General features: G+C 44.8%; 1 protein-coding gene across 1 annotated transcript; it reads left to right on the top strand.

Moving 5' to 3' along the window:
• The first annotated feature begins 13392 nt into the window (after positions 1–13392).
• Arl11 (ADP ribosylation factor like GTPase 11) lies at positions 13393–14263 on the top strand. Its single transcript, XM_004659879.2, has one exon. The coding sequence runs from the start codon at positions 13606–13608 to the stop codon at positions 14164–14166; it is 561 nt and encodes a 186-aa protein (XP_004659936.1). The 5' UTR covers positions 13393–13605; the 3' UTR covers positions 14167–14263.
• The last annotated feature ends 552 nt before the right edge of the window (positions 14264–14815 follow it).

Below are 14815 nucleotides of genomic sequence, written 5' to 3'. Positions count from 1 at the left end.
TCAAGCCGTAAAATCTGCTGCTGCTCACAGAGATCCCAGTGGGCGCTTGAAAGAGAAAAAAAAAAAAAAAAGACCCAAGGCTCTTGGCACAAACCAGCTTGCTTAAACTCACATTTTCGTTTTTAAGCATCCATGAATATACAAGATCTTTTTGTTCCCTAAGTACTACTAAACAGCCCAGCTGAGTTTCTACAAAAACACTTTCTCCTCACCTGCCACTTCTCCAGACTGCACTAGGTCCTGGCTACAGAGAACCCGTGCTTCTCATGAGGGCTTAAACTTTATTTACGTTACTTCTCACCTTGAATTGCCGCCTTCTGCCTGTATCTGGAATGTCCCAAATCACCACCCCCGTCCTTGAAGAAAGGAGGAGGAAGGAAGAAAGCCAGACAGTGAGGAAGGAACATTAAGGCTTTATTTAGAAGCTTTTGCAGTATGGAACCGAGCCCTATTCCATAGTCTGATGTCCCTTTTTCCCCTACTGAGATAGTTCCTGAATAAGGTCTATTTTTACCAGCTTAATAGTGTCAACAAATCACCAGTCAGTCTCCTACTCATCTTTCAAAAATCAGGTCAAATACCACCTACTCTTGTCTTCCCTCCCAAATTCAACAGCTCAAGTATTAAGTTCATTCAGACTGTCTCAGCTGCCACCTAAGGTTTCCAAAATACACATATATTCAATACTGAAATTTCACAACATAGGGAAATGTGTATTTCCTCTAAGAAATGGATGAGGGGCTGGAGGGATGGCTTACCTGTTAAAGGCACTTGCCTGCGAAGCCTAAGGACCCAGGTTCATTTCCCTAGTACCCACATAAGCCAGATGAACAAGGTGCTTATGAGTCTGGAGTTTGTTTGCAGTGGCTCACCCATTCTCTCTCTACCTGCTTCTCTCCCTGTCTCCACCTCTCTCTCAAATACATAAATAAATATATTTTTAAACTTTTCTTTATCTACCTATATTTATTTGAGAGGGAGAATGGGCATACCAGGGTCTCTAGCCAATACAAAGGAACTCCAGACGCATGTGCCACCTTGTGCATCTGGCTTTACATGGGCACTGGAAAATCTAACCTGGGTCCTTTGGTTTTGCCAGAAAGTGCCTTAACTGCTAAGCCATCTCTCCAGCCCAATGAAAATATTTTTTAAAAAAGAAATGGATAAGGGCTGGAGAGATGGCTTAGTGGTTAAGCACTTGCCTGTGAAGCCTACGGACCCTGGTTTGAGGCTTGACTCCCCAGGACCCACGTTAGCCAGATGCACAAGAGGGCGCACGCATCTGGAGCTCCTTTGCAATGGCTGGAGGCCCTGGGGCACCCCTTGTCTCCCTCTTCCCCCCTCCCCCGCCTCTTCTCTGTCACTCTCAAATAAATAAATTAAAAAAAAAAAAAGAAATGGGTGAGTTATCTATTGTCAACTGCTTGCCTAGATAACATCTGAAACAGGACTCTATGGACATAGTGCAATAAATGACGATAATTCTAGAATTATGGAAGTTGTCAATAAAAAAAGTTTAAAACCACCACCACAACAACAAAAACTCAAGCTGGGAGTGGTGGTGCATGTCTTTAATCTCAGTACTGGGGAAGAAGAGGTAGGAGGATCACCATGAGTTTGAGGCCAGTCGGAGACTACATAAATGAATTCCAGTTCAGCCTGAGTTCGGGCGAGATCCTGCCTCAAAAAGACCCCCCCCACACACACACACAACAAAAAACCTCAGTGGGTCACAAAAAAACATTTTTTTTTAATTTTTTTTTTTCTTCAAGGTAGGGTCTCACTCTAGTCCAGGCTGACCTGGAACTCACTATGTAGTCTCAGGGTGGCCTCGAACTCACGGTGATCCACCTACCTCTGCCTCCCAAGTGCTGGGATTAAAGGCGTGCACCACCACGCCCGGCTTTTAATTTTTTTAAAGTTTTTATTGACAACTTCCATCATTATAGACAATAACCCATGGTAATTTCCTCCCTCCACCCACTTTCCCCTTTGAAATTCCACTCTCCATCATATCCCCTCCCCCTCTCAATCAGTCTCTCTTTTATTTTGATGTCATGATGGTCTTGTGTAGGTAGTGTCAGGTACTGTGAGGTCATGGATATCCAGGCCATTTTGTGTCTGGAGGAGCACATTGTAAGGAGTCCTACCCTTCCTTTGGCTCTTATATTCTTTCTGCCACCTCTTCAGCAAAGGACTCTGAGCCTTGGAAGATGTGATAGAGATATTTCAGTGATGAGCACTCCTCTGTCACTTCTTCTCAGCACCATGGTGCCTTCTGAGTCATACAAGGTCACTGCCATCTGAAAAGAGAAGCTTCTCTAACCAAAAGTGAGAGTAGCATTAATATATGGGTATGAACATTAAGAGAAGTAATTACCGGGCAGTTTGGTGAGCATAGTATATACATTTAGCCAGATAGCAGCAGACGTTGCACCCCTAGAGCTCATGACTACCCCTGTTTTAAGTTTTCAATATCAGGGATGAATTCCCTCCCATGGAGCGGGCCTTCAGTCCAATTAGAGGGCAGTTGGTTTCCCCCATGACAGATGTGCCACTATTGCACCCATTGGCTCATTTGGCCTGGCTGGACAAATATAAGGCTTGCAGTGTTCACTGTTGAGTAACTTTACTGGTGATTTTTCGCTCTCACATTGAACTGCATGCAGCATAGCTTTTTCCAGTTTTCTGTCAGCTGGTCTACATGGAGGAGGTTTACAGCTCAGCTCCAACAGGATTTCTCAGTGACCTTGAAGCCCAAGCATGTGGAATCTTCAGCAATAGGGTCTTACCATCTATTCCTGGTGGGAAACTAAGAGCCTTGGCAATGGCCTGTAATGTTTTGGGGGCACCAGGGACCTCCCTGGCCAACAACTCACTGGAAGGTATCCCATCCCTAGAACTGAAAATTTTCTAGTAACAATCAATGGCTTCTGAGTATTCCATTGCCCCAAAAAAGTAGGTTTCCACATGACTAATTTCTATCCTCTTAGATTTTGATTATCCCTTCCTCCACCTTTCCTTTACTCTCTTCTCCTGACCTCACTTAGGCCTTTTAATCCCCATTAATCTGTTCTTCTACTTACATGTTTACAATACCATCCTATTACATCTCCCCTCTCCCTCCCCTTCTATTCCTTTTATACCCCCTTTCTAGCTTACTGGCTTTTGCTACTGAATTTTAAAATATGTTTTAGCATGAAAAATGGAGGAAAGTAGGTTCCATTTATATAGTGCTATTTTCAAATATTAATGTAAAATAGCAATGAACCATGCTTAAGGCCTAAGTATATATGATTTTGAGTATTGCTTTATTTCTTTCCCACATCTTTTCTGGAATCTCAAAAGACTATTCATTTCTTTTTTTTTTTTTTTACTGTGTGTATGTGTGTGTTCATGCCTGTGAAGTTGAGCACATGCATACCATAGCACACGTGTAGAAGTCAGAAGATAACTTTCTGGTACTAGTTCTCACCTTCTACCACATTTTGAGGCAGGATCTCTCTCGTTATTCATCATTCCATTTACCAAGCTAGCTGGCCCCTGAGCTTCAGGTAGATTATCCTGTCTTGCCCATTGGTGTGCGGTGATTACATACATAATGTCTGGCTTTACTTGGGTGCTTGAACTCAGATACTCATGCTAGCAGGCACAAGTGCTTTATTCACAGAACCTTCTCCCCAGCTTCAAAATATCCACTTCTGTAAAATAGTGAAAAACTTAACTTCCTATGCAACTCTTGTGACCTAGGGTATTACCTTATCAGAGAGGATCCTATTCATTGCACCTCAGGAACCACCGTATGATCTCATTTCAGTTGCCTTAGCAACCCTTTGAGATTATAACTTCAAAAGTCAAGAAACTCTTATACATGGCTTCTGTAAAAACATTTACGTGTAATTCTCTCTGGAAAAGCCCACATGTATGCTCTTTGGTACGTACTCTTCTTTTCCTAAGGGCATCTCTTTCTGTTAACTCCTATACATAAGTCTTCGTTAAAAATCTCTTAATAGCTGGGCGTGGTGGCGCATGCCTTTAATCCCAGCACTCGGGAGGCAGAGGAAGGAGGGTCGCTGTGAGTTCAAGACCACCCTGAGACTACAGAGTTAATTCCAGGTCAGCCTGGACCAGAGTGAGACCCTACCTCAAAAAAACCAAAAAAAAAAAAATCTGTTAATAAATGCCAATTGATACTGATGTCCTGAAATTCTTTTCTGTGGTTAAGTCAAGAATCCCAGCTCTTGGGGCTGCAGAGATGGTTCAGCAGTTAAGGCACTTGCCTGCAAAGACTAATGACCCTAGTTCAATTCCCCAGTACCCATATGAAGCCAGATGTACAGAGTTGCACATGCATCCGGAGTTGGTTTGCAGTGGCTGGAGACCCTGGCACGCCCACATTCACTCTCTCTCTCTCCAAATGCACAAATGCATTTTAAAAAATAAAAAAAAAAAAAAAGAACTCCAGCACTTGACTCAAGAATCTCTGAAAAGAACTGGGTGGGCTGCTGCTGGTGGCAGTGTGGAGCTGTGTCTCTGGCCTGCACCTTACTGCTGCTGGCAAATTCAAAGGCCTATTTTGCTGAAAGAAACTGAAATCCATTTCTTTTGGATAAAAGCTGATCAAAAGAACATCTGTAGGCTGGACATGGTAGTGTACGCCTTTAATTCCAGCACTCGGGAGGCAGAGGCAGGAGGATCACCATGAGTTTGAAGCTACCCTGTGACTACATAGTGAATTCCAGGACAGCCTGGGATAGAGTGAGACCCTACCTCAAAAAATAAAAAAATTAAAAAAAGAACATCTGTGAAACATGTTTGAGGGTGAAAAGAAAAGAGAATGGTGGGGTGGGAAGCTTGGGTTTGTCATCAATATTTCCTGAGCACTCCTCCTTATCAGATGTCAAGCTTGGGGGGGGGGGGCTACTATTTGTCTTTATGATGCTGATTATGAAAGCCAGGGTTTCATGCATGCTAAGCACACATACTGCCACTGAGCTATAGTATTCCCAGCCTAGAACCACTTTTCTTGCTAATATGTTACTCTGATGAGAGCAGAAGAAAGAGAAGTATTAGGCAGTTAAGGAGAAGACACTTCAGAGTAAGGAGACCCTGGTACCATTATCTGTTTTGTCCTCAGTGTCAAGGGCCAGAACAGAATCAAGGCCTTTGTTTTTGTTTTTGTTTTTGTTTTTTTTTAGGTAGAGTCTCACTCTGGCCCAGGTTGACCTGGAATTCACTATGTAGTCTCAGGGTGGCCTTGAACTCACAGTGATCCTCCTACCTCTGCCTCCCGAGTGCTGGGATTAAAGGCATACGTCACCACACCTGGCTACTTTTTAAATCTTTTAAATAAATATTAACAAATTAATGAGCATAGCTGCCTAGTGACCTACATGACAAGATAGACTCGTCATTGATTCTAGGTTGGTCACCAATAGGAAGAGATGCCCAAACATTTCCTAGAAATTTATGTATGACCAGGCTGATGGGACTATCCAGCCCACCTCTGCTTATCAGTGTCAGCCTGGTCACCAAGAAGAAGAGATGTGTAAACATCTCATGAGAATGTATGGTTAAACCAGTTGGACTTAACAACCCCCTTGTTTTTCGCCTGGATTTTGTCCTGCCTCCCTGTGCAAAGGTTGCAGCTGTGTGCTGATCCCTCCCCCTGGCCATTCATGGAGACAAAGAAGAATGAGACCAGTTCCCTGACTGGAAAGAAGCTACCTTGTAGATACCTTGTGGGGAATGATGGATTGATGATTGGACCAGAATTTCACTTCTCCAGATTTTAGTCCAGTCATTTTAAATTTCAACTTATTTCTCTAGCCAGAAAGCCTTATAAACCCTAACACAAGAAAACACACTGGCAACCTGCCCAGGGGCAACCTGCCCAGGGGCAGCCTGTCCAGGTCACCTCTTTGTGGACATGACCAGCTTTGTCTTTCGCTTTTTTTTTTTTTTCTCTGCTCGGTAAGTTTAATGGAGACTTTCTCTCTCAACTTGCTTTCTTGCTATGATAAAATTTCTCTTTTTAACCTCGTTTTACACTATCTACTAGATTCATTCTTCAAAGTCCTCAAGGGAAAGAACCCAAGCCACCACCTCAGTGGAGCTTCTGTGACCAGTGACACCCTCATCACTGAGTGAGGCCCGTCTAAGATCACTCTCAAAGAGACCATTTCAATTACACTGCTCAAAAGAATTTGTCAAAGCCTAGCAGGCATTGGGGGAGGCGGGGGGGGGGGTGCAGGGGGCGGTAGAAGGATCTCCATGAGTTTGAGGCCACCCTGAGACGACGACATAGTGAGTTCCAGGTCAGCCTGAGCTGGAATGAGACCCTACCTAAAAAAAAAAAAAAAGAATTTGTCAAGAACCTGATGAAATAATATAAGACCTAAGATGAAGTGGAACGTAGAACAATTCTAGTCACTCCTGGGAACTTAGAGTTTCAAAAATTGACCACTTAGAAGATGGAAACTAGCACATTTTCATCTGTTTTCCTTTGTCTGGTGTGCTTCTTCCTGTGAGTTTGGGCATGAATGTGTGCATCAGCCAATCTTGTCCCAATTCATTCAGTTAGATCATCTTTGCCAAGAAAATCCTCTCAAGGCCTTGTTTTTCATAGGCCACTTTGAAGTTCTTGATACTGAGAAAGACAAAATACATTTTAGGGCTGGAGAAATGGCTTAGCAATTAAGGCATTTGCCTGTAAAGCCAAAGCACCCAGGTTTGATTCCCCAGGACCCACGTAAGCCAGATGCTCAAGGGCACATGCATCTGAAGTTCATTTGCAGTGGCTAGAGGCCCTGGCATGCCCATTCTCTCTCTCTCTGTCTCTCTTCTAAATCTTTCTCTCTACTTGCAAGTAAATAAATAAATAAATAAGCAAGTGTAGGGACTTGGAGAGATGGGTTAGCAGTTAAGACACTTGCCTGCAAAGCCAGAGGACCTCGGTTCAGTTCCCCAGGACCCACATAAGCCAGATGCACAAGGGAGTGCACGTGTCTGGAGTTCGTTTGCAGTAGCTGGAGGCCTCGGTGTGCCCATTCTCTCTCTCTGCCTCTCTCTCTCTCACTCTCTCTCTCAAATAAATAAATAAATAAATAATAAAGTTTAAAAAAAGAATGCAAGTGTAGAAGGAGGGTGTGGTGGTGCACGTCTTTAATCCCAGCACTAGGAAGGCAGAGGTAGGAGGATTGCCATGAGTTCCAGGCTGTGATGGATAAAGAAATGTTATAAAGAAATGTTACCTGTGGTATGCAGGATATGGTACCTTGAAAATGTTATCTTTGTTATGCAGAATACCAGGCCATCAGCTTGAATGAGATAACCCTGTTTTTCTTCTTGGCCTTTGTAACTAGGCTCATGACTGTTGTCATGTGTTACTGGTTTAGAAATTTGTTCTTATAAACTCTGACCTGATGTAACTGGGCTGCACTCTTGAGTTCCTGGCCCAAAGTATAGCCCTGGCCAGAAATGAATGCCTCTATTTATTAATATAATATTCCTGTTGGACTGGTGAATCTCTGAATGACCCCAGACCCATTACAGAGGCTACCCTGAGATTCCATAGTGAATTCCAGGTCAGCCTGAGCTAGAGTGAGGCCCTAACTCAGAAAACAAACAGACAAAAAAAAAAAAAAAAAAAGAAAGAAAGAGAAAAAGAAAAAGAAAAAGAAAAAGAAAAAGAAAGAAAGCTATAATACAATCTATAGAGGTAGGAGGATCACCATGAGTTCAAGGCCACCCTGAGAGTATGTAGTGAATTCCAGGTCAGCATGAGCTAGAGTGAGACCCAAATTTGGAAAAAAAAAAAAAAAGATGGGCGTGGTGGCACATGCCTTTAATCCCAGCACTCGGGAGGCAGAGGTAGGAGAGAGGTAGGAGAGAGTTCAAGGCCACCCTGAGACTACATAGTGAATTCCAGCTCAGCTTGATTTATAGTGAGACCCTACCTTGGGAAAAAAAAAAAAAAAAAAAAAAAGTGAGGCAAACCCAACAGACCGCCTTCTTTTTTTTTTTTTTTTTTTTTTGGTTTTTCAAGGTAGGGTCTCACTCTAGCTCAGGCTGACCTGGAATTCATTCTGTATTCTCGGGGTGACCTCGAACTCATGGTGATCCTCTTACCTCTGCCTCCCAAGTGCTGGGATTAAAGGTGTGTGCCACCATGCCCAGCTTTGCCTTCCCTTTTTTTATGAAAGGGAGTGTGTGGGGGGGAATTGGCACACTAGGGCTTCAGCCACTGTAACAGAACCCAGATGTGTGTGTCACCTTGTGCCCATGTGCAACCTTATGCAGTTGTGCCACTTTGTGCATCTGGTTTACGTGGGATCTGGAGAGTCGAACATGGGCCCTCGGACTTCACAGACAAGCACCTTAACCACTAAGCAATCTCTCCAACCTGAAAGTAGTTTTCAAAGGAAAAAAATCTTTACAACTTAATCACTTGCACTTCATTTAAAAGTTAATTACCTAAACTGCTTAATGTAGTTAAATCCAAGTGTTAAGATTTACATTCTTGGTTGAGATAAAAGGAAGTTGGTGAAAAAGCATCCAAAATGAGAGGGTGACAATCACAGCATCGTTGACTACTATAGCGTTAAAGTTCTTTGAGTTTAATTCTGATTCTAGTCCCTGTGTTAAGAAAAATGCGTCCACATGGCTTAGATTACTAAGGACAATTTATAAACAGACTTGAAGAAAATTTGCCAATAAAAGTTAAAGAAAGAAATGATCAGATAAAACCAAAAGTTAAAGCTGGATTTGGGATTGGAAGACTTTGGAAAGAACTTGCCAGACTGTACTCTCTTCATGTCACAATCAACAGAAGTTTGCAGTGTACAACTGGGTTTCTGTTTTCTGGTAGGCTTCAAATATCAAACAAAGTACATATTTGTATAGGTTGTGTGATAAGTTTTTTCAAAAATTAAAACTTCTGGAATCTTCCAAATTAAAAAAAAAAAAAAAAAAAGATTTACATTCTTGAGGATGAAACTCCATTGGTAGAATACTTGCCTAGCATGCAAGAAAGCCTGGGTTCAATCCCCAGAGTGCATAGACTGGGCCTGGTGGTGTGTGCCTGCACTCTCAGCACTCAGGGGGTGGAGGCGGGAGGATCAAGAGCTCAGGGTTATCTTCAGCCTGGATACATGAGACCTTGTCTCAAAAAAAAAAAAGAAAGAAAGAAAGAAAGAGAGGAAAAAGAAAAAGAAAAAAATGACTGGAGCCGAGCATGGTGATGCACACCTTTAATCCCAGCACTCGGGAGGCAGAGGTAGGAGGATTGCCGTGAGCTCGAGGCCACCCTGAGACTCCATAGTGAATTCCAGGTCAACCTGGGCTACAGTGAAACCCTACCTCGAAAAAACAAAAACAAACAAACAAACAAAAAAAGAGGCTGGGAGTGGCGGCACATACCTAAAATCCCAGCCTGGGCTACTGAGTGAGTTCTAAGTCAGCCTGTGTTAGAATGAGGTCCTGCCTCAAAAGATAGGAAGGCAGGGAAAGAGGGAAGAAGGAGGGAAGAAGAAAGGAAAAGAGAAGTAACTCTGCAGATATGCAGAGCAAGGCTGCCACCATGTGGTATGGGCCCAAACCTAGCTTCCGTCAATGCTACATTCCACCTCATTGTCTTAAGTATTTTTACCTAGCAAACACACATTCAATTTTGCCTAATAAATTCATATTTGAAAATGTTTAAAGGTACTTTCATATTTTGTCACTCCACACTCTTGCATATGTAAATGAGTCTGGAACATTTACAGATGGGTATGAACTGCCTTTTTTTTTCAAAATATTTTTATTTCTTTTTTATTTGAGAGACAGAGAGGAAGAGGCAGATAGAGAGGAGGAAATGGGCACACCAGGGCCTCTAGCCACTGCAAACACTCCAGATGCGTGTACCCCCTTGTGCATCTGGCTTATGTGGGTCCTGAGGAATTGAACCAGTGTCCTTAGGCCTCACAGGCAAACACCTTAACCACTAAGCCATTTCCCCAGCCCCGAACTGCCTTTTCAATAAATAACCTAGTGAGAAGGGCTGGGCTGATGGCTCAGCAATTAAAGCCATTTGCTTTTACAAAGCCTGCCAGTCTGGGTACAGCCTGAGTTCAAAACCCTAGCACCGACGGGCGTGGTGGCGCACGCCTTTAATCCCAGCACTCGGGAGGCAGAGGTAGGAGGATCGCCGAAGGTTCAAGGCCACCCTGAGACTACAGAGTTAATTCCAGGTCAGCCTGGACCAGAGTGGGACCCTACCTCGAAAAATAGAAAACAAAACAAAACAAAACCCTAGCACCCACATAAAGCTACGTACAGGCCAGACATGTTTGCAGTGACAAGAGATACTATCGCAAAAGAAGATGGGGCACAGAGAATTCCTCTGACCACCACATGTGCACTCATACATGCATATACACAGAAAGAAAGGAAGAAGGAAGGAAGGAAGGAACTGATATACTCAAAGGAATTTCTATAGACATAAATACTTCTAAATCTCAAGACAGTTTTTCATCTCGTGAATGTACTGAAATATTTTCACACCTGCTTCAGGCATGGCCAACATGTAAAATGTGACAACGTGCCTTCACAAGAGGGTGACTTCAGCCCTTCACAGACAAGGGGGAAGTGCATCAATTAACACGATTAAGCCCAGTCCCCTCAAAGATTGCTCAGCCAATTATGCTAGAGGCTCAAACAGGTAGTGTGAAGGACATTCAAACACAGATAAAACATGTTTCCTAAAATACAGTCAGGATTTATAGCATATGCTCTAGTGTAGTGAACTTTTAAAAAACATTTATTTCTTTATTTACAAGAAGAGAGAGAGAAAAAAAAATGGGTACCCACCAGGGCCTCTAGCCACTGCAAATGAACTCCATATGCATGTGCCATTTTGTGCACCTGGCTTTATGTGGGCACTGAAGAACTGAACCTGGGTCATAGGTTTTGCAGGCAAGTGCCTTAACCTCTAAGCTATCTCTCCAGCCCCTGGTATAGTGAATTTTATGGGCTGCCAAATATCAAAACATTGGTGACATAAATTAATTTGTTCAAAAGAAAAGCAACTTCAACTGCCGTTTCACATTACCCACCATCCAATCTGAAAGGTCCTCAAGGTTATCAAGGATATCTATCAAAAACTCAAAACTAGCCCGGGGTGGTGGCGCACACCTTTAACCCCAGCACCTGGGTGGCAGAGGTAGGAGGATGGCTGTGAGTAATAGGCCACCTTGAGACTACATGATGAATTCCAGGTCAGCCTGGGCTAGAGTGAGACCCTACCTGGAAACGTGGGGATGGGGGGAATCTCAACCCCAGCTTGGTGTTCAAGATGTGAATTTCAGAATTCTCCGTGGAGGCCACCACAGGGTTAAAACTGGAAGAGCAAAAGAAGGCAGTTAAGGCCAGGTGCACATCTTTACTCCCAGCCCTTGGGAGGCAGAGGTAGGAGGATGGCTGTGAGTTCAAGTCCACCCTGAGAAGACACAGTGAATTTCAGGTCGGTCTCGGCTAGAGTGCAAGCCTATCTCGAAAAAAAAACCAAAAAACGAAAGAAGGAGGCAGTTAAAGCTGGGCAGCTCAGAGCCTGTATACTCCCCTTCAGGCCTCTAACCCATTCTCCTGGGGACTGCTGTGGGACTTGCTCCACCAGCCCCTGAGGAAGAGCTGGAGATATCTCTGGGTCATGTCCCCAGCCACGTGGGAAAGGAAGCAGAAAAAGGGGAAGTTGCAACAGCCACTGCATTTCCTTCGCAAATCACTCTTGGGAAGTGCCCCATCAGCGCGGAGCAGCCTGCCCTGCCGGCACAGCTAGCCCGAGTGCGGGCCAGGACCCGCCTGACCCCTCTCCGAGGAAGCTAGCTTCTGTTCCCCTGCTCTGAGCAGGAAACGTGGAGAGCGGTCTGATCTCCTCCTTCGAGGTGGGTGCCTCCTCTTCTGACCTACTCAGGTTTCTTCTAGGTTGTAGGCTGATCTGAAGTCTGAACAATTTGAGTTCTTTATTGTGATGTTGCACGCCTTTAATCTTAGCATTCAGGATGCTGAGGTAAGTGGATCACTGTGAGTTCAAAGCCAGCCTAGGCGACACAGTGAGTTTCCGGTCAGCCTGGATTCTGCCTCAAAAAAAAAAAAGGTGGTTCTTTAAAAACACATGGAGTGAGCCCGGGTGTGGTAGCACAGGCCTTTAATCCCAGCACTAGGGAGGCAGAGGTAGGAGGATCACTATGAGTTCGAGGCCACCCTGAGACTCCATAGTGAATTCCAGGTCAGCCTGGGCTACGGTGAGGTCCTACCTCAAAAAACCAAAACAAACAACACCACACACACACACACACACACACACACACACACACACGGAGTGTTCTGGAGGCCAGTGGAGTAAGACACTGGAGGAAAACCCTTAGCTCTGACTCATAAATTTGCCCCTGGTCAAGAGTGGTCGTCATTAGAGACCGGCCAGCATGCTGGTACTGAGAGGCACATCAAGGAGCAGAGGTTAGGGCAAGCTGACCTGGAACCCAGCATAGGCTGTCATGTCCAGGTTTGGGTTTCTGGAGAAAAATAGACAGGGCAGAGGCCGCAGACTAGCAAGAACTGAAGATAGCTTTCTGCAATTTCTACTGAACTGGGTCTAACTGGAATTTCATCTTGTCTTTTTGCCTTCACTACTAAGGTACAGGGATCCACGTTCGTCAGGTGTCTTCCATGAGACCCTTCAGCTACCTTAGGGCAGACGCAGAGATCCGTCAGCTGGTGGTGACTCACATGGGCTCACCTCCTGCACCTTTCAAAGCCTAGGCCTGGCTTGACACCTGAGCCTGAAAAGATTGTTTCCTGTTGGGAGAAGAGACTTGCCTGTGCAGGCCTGGCTTTGCACCATTCTGAAAAGAACAGCTGACTGTGGACAGGGATCTGGGGGTTGCTGGCTCGCCAATATGCCAATAATTTGAGGTATTCCTGGGTTCTTGTCTTATGAATTCCACAAATGAAACCCACAGACTAGAAGATTCAGTTCAGAGAGATTTTATTATAGCTTTAAGTTTCAAGAGAAGGAGCGCTTAATCCCAGATGTAAGAGAAGGCAGAGCTCTTGTCCAAAGAGGCAAGAGGAGTGTGAGAAGCCCACCTCAAGATACTCAGGTCAGGGTTGGTGTTTGTGTTTTATTTTGTTTTCTGAGGTAGGGTCTCACTGTGGCCCAAGCTGACCTGGAATTCACTGTGTAGTCTCAGGGTGGCCTTGAACTCATCATAGCAATCCTCCTACCTCTGCCTCCCGAGTGCTGGTATTAAATGCATGTGCCACCACACTCAGCATAAGTTGGGGTTTTTCATGGATGGACAGCTGGTATAGCCAGTCTGGTCCTGACTTTGGTCTCAGTAGGGAGTGGAAGGACTCCTTGAGGGGGCCAAAGATAAGAAAAGGTCAAGTGTAATCACCTAGACTTTCCCCAGTAGGCCCCAGGGACAATTCCTGCACTTAGCCAAGGAGAAATCTATTCACTTTGGGGTCCTGTCCTGTCACTGATAAACTGCTTAGGAAATTTGTATCCATGCTACATTTGTGCCCCTAGCCTTTCTTCCCTAGGAATTAGGGGTGGTCACCATGGGATCTGTGAATTCCAGAGGTCACAGGGCAGAAGCTCAGGTAGTGATGATGGGTCTTGATTCGGTAGGCAAGACCACAATCCTGTACAAGTTAAAGGGCTACCAGGAGGTGGAGACCCTGCCCACTGTTGGTTTTAACGTGGAGCCTCTTGAAGCTCCTGGTTGCAAGTCACTTATTCTCTGGGACGTTGGGGGCCAGATCCAGCTCAGGGCCACTTGGAAGGACTACCTGGAAGGCACCGACATCCTTGTGTATGTGGTGGACAGCACAGATGAAGCCCGCTTGCCTGAGGCAGTGGCTGAGCTCAAGAAAGTCCTACGTGACCCTAACATGGTCAGAGTCCCTTTCCTGGTGCTGGCCAACAAGCAGGAGGCACCTGATGCTCTTCCATTGCTTGAAATCAAAAACAGGCTGGGTCTGGAGGGTCTCCGACATCACTGCTGGGAGCTCCGAGCCTGCAGCGCCCTCACAGGCCAGGGACTTCCAGAAGCCCTGCGCAGTCTGCGGAACTTACTGAAGTCCTCCTCAAATTCCACAGCCACTTGTGTCTCCAGGTGAGCGCCCGCCTGTGGGACAGGGAGCAGAGCTAGCCGGAAATCCTGAGCAAGACACAGCACCTTATCCTTGCCCAGAGGAACGGGAAGGAACAGCTGATGGGTGAGACGCTTCAGCTCAGTTTATCCCATGAGAAATCCTTCTATTCTTGGACAGGATATTTTCTTCTCAGGACTTAAACTCTGTGGTATTTAGTTGAATATCATCTGTTTGAATCGTAACAGCTTAAAGGAAAATAAAAGCCCTCAAAATACTTTATTTAGTAGCATGTTATCAAGTGTGAAAGGAGCCAGGGATGGTTACATAAGAACTTGAGGCCCATGCTGGCAAAGAAAGAGGTTCCAGTCAGATCTGAGTGTTACATAGACTTGATCACTGCCATTATGAGTGATTTTTTTCCTGGTGGCCACTGGGCACATGTTGTTATTACACTCAGTAATAGGGCCAGGCCAGGATGGTAACAGAGGGGCATGACTGCTCATAGAATCTTCAGGTTAAAAGTCTGTTGGCGCCTTCACCATCCTCTCTCATAAACCCTTCTCTGCCCTTTTGTCATACTATGCTGGACTTTAAAGAATAAAAAGAAGGGCCAGAGAGAGGGCTCAGAAGTTAAGGCACTTGCCTGCGAAGCCTAAGGACCCAAGGTTGATTC

This window comes from Jaculus jaculus, chromosome 7, assembly GCF_020740685.1.
Source record: "Jaculus jaculus isolate mJacJac1 chromosome 7, mJacJac1.mat.Y.cur, whole genome shotgun sequence".
NCBI lineage: Eukaryota > Metazoa > Chordata > Mammalia > Rodentia > Dipodidae > Jaculus > Jaculus jaculus.
The sequence above is the reverse complement of the archived record's forward strand: the minus strand, read 5'-3'. Positions and strand labels throughout refer to the sequence as shown.

Bases quoted from the DNA above. Each gene is read 5' to 3' on its own strand.
- Arl11 (XM_004659879.2), top strand. From the start codon at position 13,606: ATGGGATCTGTGAATTCCAGAGGTCACAGGGCAGAAGCTCAGGTAGTG.